The 10,857-nt window shown below is 43.8% G+C and overlaps 2 protein-coding genes across 4 annotated transcripts in view; one reads left to right on the top strand and one right to left on the bottom strand.

The window, feature by feature from the left end:
- Positions 1-114: 114 nt before the first annotated feature.
- LOC108114722 (general transcription factor IIE subunit 1) lies at positions 115-1,993 on the bottom strand. Of its 3 annotated transcripts, none has more exons than XM_017225827.2 (3): positions 1,790-1,993; positions 616-1,722; positions 115-536 (listed from the first exon to the last, which is right to left on the bottom strand). In XM_017225827.2, the coding sequence occupies exons 2-3, from the start codon at positions 1,709-1,711 to the stop codon at positions 343-345; spliced, it is 1,290 nt and encodes a 429-aa protein (XP_017081316.1). In that variant the 5' UTR covers positions 1,712-1,722; positions 1,790-1,993; the 3' UTR covers positions 115-342. The 3 variants fall into 3 exon arrangements, with proteins under 3 accessions (XP_017081316.1, XP_017081318.1, XP_017081317.1); XM_017225829.2 differs by having other exon boundaries at positions 115-533; XM_017225828.2 differs by having other exon boundaries at positions 616-1,993.
- Positions 1,994-3,689: 1,696 nt separating this feature from the next.
- The window catches only part of LOC108114295 (F-box/LRR-repeat protein 16), a 32,848-nt gene continuing 25,680 nt past the window's right edge, over positions 3,690-10,857 (top strand). Inside the window, exons 1-2 of the mRNA XM_017225197.2 lie at positions 3,690-4,043; positions 8,293-9,696. Coding sequence (XP_017080686.1) covers positions 8,473-9,696 — 1,224 coding nt within the window. The 5' untranslated portion in view covers positions 3,690-4,043; positions 8,293-8,472. The remainder of the gene's footprint in view (positions 4,044-8,292; positions 9,697-10,857) is intronic.

The raw sequence follows: 10,857 nt of genomic DNA, 5'->3' as shown, positions 1-10,857 counted from the left end.
AAAAAAAAGGTCTAAGTCTTCTTAATTTGACACGGTTAACACAAAATAATAATATATATGTATGTATAATCTCCTGCAAATTGATATGCTAAGTAGGTAATAAACTGGTCGTATAGTTTTCTGGTTAAGAAATATATTAAATTTTCTACATTTCCAAAGAATGAAAAAGGTGCGCCAATATAACTTAGAAATGTAAATATAAGCAAAACGTTTTCTTTATGCACATTTATATACGCATTTCATTTGTACAATTTCTCGTGAACTAATGGGTAACTTATAATTACAATGACTCTATGCGTGAGATGGGAAACTCGGGGAAAACGTGGTTAATTGCAGCCGCCCTTATTCATATATATGGCTGTAGTGCTGCTGGTATACGTGTATGTAGTTCTCCTTCTCCTGCGGCGTCATCTGCGCTATCAGGTTGTCATCCAGTTGGTCGAGTGGATGGGGTCGTCCTGAAACCAGCACAGTGGGAACATCGTCATCGTCCTCAGCGGAATCCGAGTTGATATAGTTGTCAAAGTCGACATCTGCTGTAAATACAAACAAAAAATGCATATTATTATAAGAACAGAAACCCAAAGGGTTTATTACAATTATTTTGACACTTACGAATCTTGGCATTGTCGATATCTTTCTCGTCGTCGCTGGAATCGCTTGAGTTGGCATTCGAAGACCCCACGCGCATGCCCTTCATATGTGGCTCCTTCTGGCCCGGCTGCTTCTCATGCTGCAGCAACACCGACATGATGTCCTCGTTCTCCTTGCGATTTCGACTTCCAGATCCGCTGGCAGTGTGCGTCGCGTCCCCCGATCCATCGGCACCATCCATGTCGGTTATCACAGTGCTCTCGGTCATCCAAATGGGTCTTGACTTGCGCTCAACCACGGCATCCGAAGTGTCGTCTCCGCCAATAGTGACGTCTACTCGCGTTTCTTCCACGGCGAAGCCTTGGTTTCTCGTTGCCTCACCCGACCACGCCAAGCCATCCGGACGCATTGCACTAGGTTTGTTCAGTCCTCGAATGGTATCGATATCCACGGGCTCCGGTTCGAGCACTTCCGGCGCCAGCTTTATGCCCTCCACCTCCCTAAGAAGATCGTAGAGAGGTTGCAGCTGCTCGTTAAAGTGTGCTAGCAGCAGGCGTGAATCTTTCTTGGGCAAGGCAGCGCTGTCCTCCTCCACGGAGCTGCCGCAGAAGGTGCAACGGAACTCCAGCGTAGCCATGTCGAACAGCTGGTCTGCCTCGAGATCCGTGAAAGTCTTGGAGCACGTGGAGCATTTGAAGCTGGCTCTACTAGTGGCATCACGCTCTTCCGTCTCCATACGCTTGCGCATCAGGTCCAGCTTATATTTGACGACGTTCACAAAAGTCTTGTAGTTGATAAAGTAGTAATTAACCTTCTGGGCTTTGCCATCCGGCCCCGTTTCCATTTTCAGTCGAATTTGGATGAACTTGTCGGTCCGCAGTGTGGTGATTCTGGCCCTTAGCTGTTTCTTTTCAAAACGCAGGAGCTCACCAATGTCGTCCTCTTTCATGCAGGGATTCCGCACCAACATGTCGATAATGAGGGCGTCCTCCAGGGAGTAGAATCCACGTACCACGAGGCGGGCCAGTTGCTTTAGACTGCTAGGCACCTCGGTCACGTAGCGCACCTCAGTTTTCGCTGGAGCTGCATTAGAGGCAGCCGCTGATGTCGACGACATCGTGCGTTTATCTGGCGAATCGATGGTCTATATAGAATTAATGATTCTTTTGACCTGGGTGCTCGACATGCGACTCACCAGTCTCTTAGACCCGGAACTCCGGGTAAAGAGCTATTTTCGGTTATTCACTGTTAGCGGCACGTCCAGTGATCTTCATCGGTTGTCCGGCAGTCATCTGATTCCAATTTTAGCGATTTTACCTGTTTTTCTCAGGCAAAAATGAGAATTTCGGCCGCCAAATTTGCAATAAAAACAAGACTGTCATCGATATTTTGAGGCGGTATTTCTCTAAGCCTATGGCCTTTAGTATATAGAGATGGAAAAGCATCGATAATGGAAATGCGTATATCAGAGCGAACATTTCTTTTTAGTAATGCCACACTTGAAGGTGAAAAACTCGGCTAAACAATTATCCCGTTTAAAAACTTTGTTTGCGCGCGCTTAACTTTCGACATCGCCACATTCAAATATTTTAAATTTTAAATTACGAAGTTTGGCCAATAGCTTAAGATTATAGAAAATAATATAATGCGAATTTAAAACTGCAAAGTGCTTAAATAACACATTCTATCCTATGGTCATGAACGTTTTATATAGATAAGCATTTTATTAAAGGTACATTTATAAATTGTGCTTAACGCTTTAAATTCATTTACAAATAATGTATAAATCATCAGTACATTTTGTGTTGTTATCATGTACATTACACATTGGCTTTATTGAGAGCTCCGGTTACGGGCGCTGTTTACTCTCAAATGGTTTTTGGGCGGACAAATAAGTGAAAATAAACCAACAAGTCGTTCTCTGGTCGCCTTTGTTTATCTGGCCGAAGTGGTTAATATTTCATGCTCCACTGTCTAGGGTCGTCTATTTTTTAATGCGAACTTCGCCTTACGTGCGAGTGCATTCCTGTGTAATCCTCCCCAGGACGACGCTCGCCCACACGAAAAAATATCCCTGGCTACATAAACAAAGCAGCCGCCGAGGGGGTAAACTTCTCCCAATGTTAGAGGTCGGGGGTGCAGACATCCCCTTGCGTGTTTATTTGGCTGCCAACACACTTCTGTTGTCCTCGATGAATGTCATGGATATAATTGGGCACACAATGCGAAGTCCGAATCAGCTGCTTCATGTTTACAAATGTAAATTCAACAGACAGAATGGAGTGAAATTAAGCGGACATATAGTAGGTATTTTATTAGAAATTCTATTTTGTATTTAAGAAGCTTTTAACAAGGTTTCTGGGCTTTTGGTTGAATTGATTTAAATTTGATTCTTTAAAATCTGCGCATATGCTTACAAGCTCAACAAGGTTTGGCCAATTTTTTTTAGGTTGCGGGCCAATAGACGGAGAAATTTTTCCGGATCTCTTTAAGATTTACATTTTAAAAAATGTAAGTGCTTTTGCCAAAAAAATATCAACAATTTTCCAGAACTTTGATAGACAGGTAAAAGTTAAATTAATTTTGCTACTTAAATTTTTAGGTCTTAGGTAAAATTGCATAATATTACTTTCCAAAAATGTATTTCGTAACTAATTTATAGTTGAAATTCCACATTTATTATCATTAACCAGAGAACCATTGATGATAAGTAGTTAAAACTATTTACAGTGCTAACTGCTGCACGTGAACGTGAGATGCCTGAATTCCGTGGAAAAGCCTTCTTCTAGAGGGTGGGTCACCCCGCAGAAACTCCACCTGAGCTTGTTTACCTTGCAGCCAAGTGCAGGGCGCAGACTCTGCGAGCAAATAGACATAGAAGTAGGAGCAAAGTGCTTGGGCGCTTTTCCGAGAAAACATTACCATTGAACCCCTAGAGCGCTACGTCCATGGGGAAAGCTTTTCCGCGTACGAAGGAGAGAGCAGTAACCAATGCGCAGGCTCTCTCTGGTTTTCATTGCGGGGAAAACAGAAACAGGCTTTCCCACTTTCGCTGTTGGCATCCGCCTGCAGTTTGAATTTTGAGTCGTGCGCGCTAACGCTCGTTTTCCTCGCTTTTCCGCTCGACATTTTTCCAACGGCGGCCACAATAATTACAGGCGACAAAAGCGTGCAAACGGTTCTTTTTTTGTTTTCGAACGTTTTACTGCAATTTCCTTCTCCGTCTGCGAGACGGTGGACTTTTTTGCGGCTTTGGTTTTTCCGTTCGCGTGTGTTTTCTTTCGGTATGTTTTTGTGTTTTTCGCTGCGAATACGGTAGCCAAAGGAAAGCCACGATAAAAACACAAAGGGAAATTGGGAAAACGCGGCGCCGCAACTTTTGCCAAATTGATTTTTATTGTGTGAGACGCAGAGTTCAAGTATTATATAAAGAATCAAGCAGGGAAAAGGTTGGTTTCTTAAACACCCAAAAAATTCAAATAATTTTCCAAATGAAGTTAAATATCTATAGAAAATATGAGAGGTTTACCTTAGTTAATGCAGTATTTTTGTTGGTTGGCACGTGAATGGCTATCTGCCAGTTTCACCCTCTGGTGTGGAAAATGTAGCGCTCACCCTCGAAAAATAGAGAGCCGGTTGCTAACCGCCCCCCAAGGGGGTTGGCGCCACCCATAGAGCAACCCCCACCACCCGTTCGTCTGTGATGTCATACCACCCACCGACGCCCAACAGCATAATCGCAATAATGGTCTTAGACATCCTGGCGCGTCCTCCTCTCACGAGCGCTTGATTGAGCTCATTGATTGCGGATTTCTTTATGGACTCCTTTGCATAACGCTCGATATCTGGAAAACTATATTCTTTATCACGGCTATATATGCATTATATACCATGTACTTACTGTGTATATAGACGGCCTACTCCACAAATCAGGTCAAAGTTGCATAGTGACCCAGAAACGAACACTGACGTACGGGGCATAGATATAAGTTGTGGGGGATCAAATCGTGACTGGGATTGGGATTCAGATTCCGTAAAACAATATTTAATGCCATCAGAATAACTTAATTGATGGCAGTTGGGATCTATGTGGCATATTGAAGGCATCCATATGCAACTTTATGAAATGCTTGTATCTGGCATTGAAACTTTTTTATTTCCAAGTGAATAAATTTCAAAGCTTTAGATTTCACAAATTTCTAAGGCTAATAAGAACCTTCAAATATTTTCTAAAATTCAAGTTAAATTTCAAGCATAAAATATCCTAAAATATTACGAAATAGCATTATCGAAACTATTAATTGTTGACTAATAGAATCCCAAGCAACCGCAACTCATTCGACAACTATCCAGAAGCAGTTTAGCCCCCACCAATATCCGTACGTGCAACATTTTTGCAGTCCTCGTGTTTTGTTCGCTTCATTCTTGTTACACATTTCCACAATTTCCCAGCTGATGAGAAGAACAACACTGAACTTGAGCGGGAAGCGGTGGAAAAATATTGACATTCGCTATTCGGGAGGGTTACTATTTCCTTTCAGTCTCCGTACTTTGTTTTGTTTTCATGCGGAGAATGGAGCAAGCGGGCGGATGGGGTGAAAATCGATATTGCTGCCCTGCCAGCACGCAGGCTTACGGATACGGGGCTTGGGCCTGGGCTTGGACACCCGGATCTGGGCAAAGTGCACGGGTAATGTGGAGCAGGCCCTGACACAGAGAGACGGGTGGCGGGTGGCGGGTGGCAGGCGGCGGCGGTTGGCTGGAAAATCCAATAAGCACGCGAACTCGAACTCGAACTCAAACCAACTCCAAAAATAGACATGGAGCCAAGCTGTGGAAAATGCGCACAAAGCGGAGGGCACACAAAAATGAAATACACTAGCAGGCAAACACAGCCACCCACTCGACAACCCCCAGAAAGCACTCGAACATACCCAGTAAAAAAGACCCATATTTACGGCTACACTCAGGGAAAAAGTAGTTTAGTTTGGTTATTAATATGAAGACCTTTTACAAAAGTTAAGAAACTTTAATTTTAGTGGAATTTTTAACTTAAATATGTCAATCTGAAAACAACCTTAAACAAAAACCAAAACATTATATTGAAGAGTAATAAATACATATAGAAACATTTTTCTCTGTGCATATGCGCCTCACCGTATGCTGCATATTTACTGCTGGCTCACCCAAAACAGAATTTCTCCAAATTTTAGTTGCACGACACGAGAGGCGTGGAAGGTGGGCTAGGCACTGCTGGGCGGGGAAATGCACTTTCCGGAATATTCATTAAATTACTTAGCTTGTAATTAAACATTTTTGGGCAGGGCAAGATGTGGGTCTGCATTTCCTTGCCAACTTGCTCTTGAAAGCTCAGTTAATTTAAACAATTTGGGTTTGACTAATTGGAAAGTAAAGTGTTTGCTCTAAAAGTGATGTTTAAAGATAGTTACAGGTGAAATATAGAACGAAGTGTGTTTTGTAGACAAAATTTATTCTAGCCAGCATTTATATAGTTCTAAACTTTAAGCGTTTAGATACAACATTCAAATAAATCAATAACTTTTTAAGTTCATGTAAAACTTAAAGAGATCCCTGCATAAAAACTATACTGTTTGCCAAAAAGGCCGATTTCGACCTTCAGATTGTTATAAAGATAGATAGAAATTATGAACTAGAATTTCGAAAGCAGTCATCAACAATTTAAGTAATTCAAACTCGACTTTATTAGCTTTTAACTATGATAGATGAAATACAATCTTTCTTATCCTTAATAATTACTCAAAACAAATTGTACCATATGCTTTTGTATTTGGGCAGCCTCAGAATATGGCTTAAATTAACAAAGTTGTGGGCAGAATATGATGTGACTCCCTGTCGCAGACACAGTGATTTGTAAAATTATCAAGGCAATTTTCACCCAACCGTTGGGACACTCGCTTCCACTCGAACCCAATTGAGAATCCGCCAGGGCCTCCTCCTTCCGTTTTCCACTTTTATTTCTGCTCCTTTGGCAAAGTCAAGGAGGATTGTGTAACTTGTAGCAGACGGAAAGGACCGAGGAAGCTTGCTTGGGTAATGCCAACTTTCGACTGTGTCGTGCACCAAATTTGTATTTGCATTTGTCGCACAATCAAATCTCAACAATAAAAACCAGCCACATTTTAAATGGGCCTCCACTTAAACCGAAGGTTGAATACTCTAATCGAGGTCTGTGCTTGGGTGGGAAATGGATGGAAACTTGATTTAGTAAGGATTGATAAAAAGTAGTTTTGTAAAATGAAATGTTGTAAATTTTAATATAACATAAATTCAATTACTGTAAGATTGTCAGCTGTAGAAGTATCTTTGATATGAATATTTCCCTAGCAAAAATACTTTTAAATAGGTCCGAACTTTCTGTCTGAGCACTGTAGGGAAACATTCCTCATTTAAGCCAACCGGAAGTGACAGAGAAAGCTCAGTCAATGTCTCTGCCACGCCTTCTGGGCGGTGAGATGACTGTCTTTTGTTTGGGCGCACGTCCAAACGGAAAGGCAACCGACGATTGCAAAGATTGGGCCAGAGTCCTCAGCTAGCTCATTCGGTGGCAAGGATGTTGTCGAAGGATGAAAGATGAAGGATGTTGATGCAGCCAGGCGGACCAACGATAAGCGCTCCACGTAGAAGGCGAAGGAGGTGGCTCACCTTGAAGCTTTAGAGTCCTTCTCTCAGAATCCGCGCATTTATGGCAATTAAATTTGTCCTCTTCAGAAAAAAGGCAACGTATCCCCTCGATAAGTCGATAAGTCGATAAGACAAGCTTTTAAGGTGGCCGCAGTTAATTGGGCATTTAAGTTTTTATTTATGTTCTTGACGATGAAAGAAAATGTTATCGATTTCAATGTCGATAAAAAATATGAATATTATTTTCATCTTTTATTAGGCAATTATCTTTAGGCTGGGTTAGGGATCTTTAAGTTTACGAGCTATTCTCAAAGTTATCGGTGATGACCATAATCCAATGGCTTTTTCCGAAAATCTACAAGGACCAAAGTTTCCGCCCAAAAATTTTGCAGGACTTATTACTTCCTGTCCGAAATCGCAATTCAAAAGGCAATGCACCTGGTGGGACATTACCTTGGCTTAGTTAGCTTGCAGTTGGAACATTGTTTGCCTTATCGGCGAACTTTTTTGCAGCCACAACAAGTCGCAAAATAAATCGAGGTCGGAGGTTACGGCTTGCACGCCAACCCGACGAAAGTGGGCCATAAATCTGTCCGGTTGTGGCCTTCTTTTTTATTTGGTCATGTCGTGTTGAGCCACGCGGAAGTGCCGCGTTTTTAACTTCGGGGCAAGTCTAAGTCTCGAGGAAACTATTGACAGGCTGTGACAAACCACAGTTGGCAGTTTCCCACAAATCATGTAATTGCAATGGGTCTTCGAGGAAATTTCTTAGAAGTTTAGTGGTTTCAGATTTAAGAGAATAAATATGTTGCATACTAAAAGAGTTTTTTTTATTGATTTAGCTATTGACAAGCAGTGTATCACACAGCCTTAAATAACTCACTCCTACTAAAACTAAGAATAGCAGGCTCTGAGTTAATCTTTCTCTTAATCTTACCCACGCATATATGACTTAACGAAGGCCACATTTGCGAGAAACGAGAAACGAGAAACCTGCCCATTAACCCTTTTGCATATCGGCTTACCTCGTTACAGGTGAAACTCGCTAATCGTCGGTGAAAAAGGTCAGCGAAGCACAGTGCAAACGGGATGTAAAGGATTAGCGAAGTACAAACAAGAAAGCGAGTGAAAAACGAAGGAGAGAGAGGACGAAGGGCTCCACTTTTCGAGACGGCTGTTTCCCAGGGAGGCAAGGTGAATCTGTTCCAGCACACGATGTCATCGATCTCGGCGCAGGGCGTGGTCGAGCGTGCCTCCGCCGAATTGTCGAAACGGATCAATGGGCTGGGGCTGCGGTCGAAGCACCACCACAGCAATACATCCAGTGGTGCTGGCGGTGGTGGTGGTGGTGGCGCAGGTGACCCTGCATCCCCAGCCGGAGCCACTTCCACACCAGCGGCATCTAGCGGAAAGACTTCGGTGATGGAGCGCGTAACGAACGCCCTATGCGGTGGTGGTAACTCAAATTCCAACTCAGGATCGAATAGCTCCAATAGCAACTCCTCTTCACCGGCTGCCGCTGCTTCTTCGCCCGCCAGCAACGCCAATCCTCCACAGACACCGGACAAACCCTCGCGGGGCAGTAGCCCCAGTCCCGGAGGAATCTCCATGACCGGTGGCCAGTCCCAGGTCCAGAATAGCTCCACACACCACCTCCTGCAACAGCAACAGCAGCAACAGCATATGCAACTGCAACAGTCCCAGCAGCAACATCTCCAGCTGCAGGCCTCTACGCTGATCAACTCCAATCACCATGTGATGGTGGGTCCTGCCCCGCCCACTGGCATGCCATTGGGGGCGCCACCCACGCCCACAGTAAAGTCCATTGCCAAGCAGATGAACATAACCATACCGGGAGGTGGAGTTAATCCAGGATCGCCCACATTTAGCACCATGGGCATGGTTGCCGCCCAGAAGGCGGCGGCCAGTGCTGGCGGTACACCGCTTCAGTTAAGAAAACAATTGCCCAATCCTCACCTGCACCATCCATATGGCAACATGGGCGTCAACCAGTCGCCTCTGATCATGCAACACCAGCTCCACCCGCCGCCTATCCATAGTATCGAACAGCTGATGCTGGACGATCGCTTTCTCAGTCGCTTCTTCCAGTATTTCTCGCCCTACGAGCGACGTGTTCTCGCCCAGGTGTGCGTCAAGTGGCGGGACACACTGTACCGGAGTCCGCGCTACTGGAGCGGCCTATTGCCTACGCTGCAGTGCCGCGAACTGCGTCTAATGCCCGCCTGTGATCGCGGCAAACTCTATAACTCGCTCATCCGCCGGGGATTCCATGCTCTGGGATTGGTCGGTGCCTCCGACGAGGATGCTCTGGATGTGGTACACTCATTTCCGCTAGCCTCCAAGCACGTCCATTCGCTAAGCTTACGCTGCTCCTCGATCAGCGATAGGGGATTGGAGACCCTACTCGACCACCTGCAGGTGAGTTTATAAATTTTTTAATTATTATATTAATTTTAATACGAAAAGTTGTATATAAATTTTGTAAAATTATTTATTTTTTATTTGATTAGAAGGTTGAATCACCCTTCTTATTATATCTAAAAACTGCCCACTTAAATCTTCTCCAAACGGTTATCCATCCCGAAACCAAACACTCATTAAGATATATCATTGATAAGATGTAACAGGGCAGACTGAAAAGTTGCCAAACTACTGGGGGGACCCTTCGCCCTTGAGATACAAGTACACACTTTATATGTGTAAACAAAATTCCCGTCTACACACATAAGCTGGAATAATGGGCTGTCGTTTGTTTAAAATGCAAGACAACTTGGCCCGAGGGCCGAGATGGCAATGTCCGGAAATCTGGCCCCAAAGGCCATACCAGAGCAACTGCTCCCAGCTCGCCATCCTTCTTTTTTTGGGGGGTTGCCCAGCTGCCCCATGCAAACGACTTTCATTTGGCTTGAACATCCGACTTGATTTGGTTTCTGTTTTTCTTTTTTTCCTTTGGACCCCCGACGGAGATGGGATCGGAAAATGTTGCAGAGAAAAAAATAAAGAGAGTGAGGAATATTTTGGTTGTGGGCGTTTTTGGCCAGCGGCAAGTTGACAGTGGTCAGTCCCGCTTTGGGCCACAACCGAAATAAATTCGCACACGAGTCTCTGAAATGAAAACTATTTGCATTTTATTTCGGGACTTGTTCCGCGCGCCAGAGAAATGAAACGTGTCAGAGCTGAAAGTGTGTCATCGCCTGGCAAAAAGACACCGACCAGAGACGATAGCCCCCTCCACCCAGTTCGTCACTCGACTGCCAACATAATGAATTGATGCGATCAATTTCAGATGCAAATCACATCAAAGCCCCGTCATAAATTTCATTTAATTTAGCCTATTATTTTGTTGCGCTAATTTGAGCGAAATTTGTGAGTAGCTCATTTGAAAGTACTCTCGCGGTGCATTCATAATTTCCACGCTCCGCCAGGTGAATCTTTTATGAGATGCACTCGGAATTGGGGGCCATTAGGTGTTTGTTTTGAACAGCAAATTCCACAAATTTATTTGAAGCAGAGCAGAAGTGCATTGGACTGATATTTTTCATGGAAATTGTTACTCAAATAAAGTGGTTTTCTAATAGA

This window comes from Drosophila eugracilis, unplaced genomic scaffold (assembly GCF_018153835.1).
Source record: "Drosophila eugracilis isolate 14026-0451.02 unplaced genomic scaffold, ASM1815383v1 contig_2154, whole genome shotgun sequence".
In the NCBI taxonomy this organism is placed as follows: domain Eukaryota; kingdom Metazoa; phylum Arthropoda; class Insecta; order Diptera; family Drosophilidae; genus Drosophila; species Drosophila eugracilis.
The sequence above is the reverse complement of the archived record's forward strand: the minus strand, read 5'-3'. Positions and strand labels throughout refer to the sequence as shown.

What these genes read in the sequence shown, in the direction of transcription:
- LOC108114722 (XM_017225828.2), bottom strand. Translation starts at nt 1,711, where the DNA reads ATGTCGTCGACATCAGCGGCTGCCTCTAATGCAGCTCCAGCGAAAACT. An exon ending in TATCGACAATGCCAAGATTC is followed by an intron (nt 537 to 615) that starts GTAAGTGTCAAA and finishes TTGTATTTACAG; the next exon opens with CAGATGTCGACTTTGACAAC.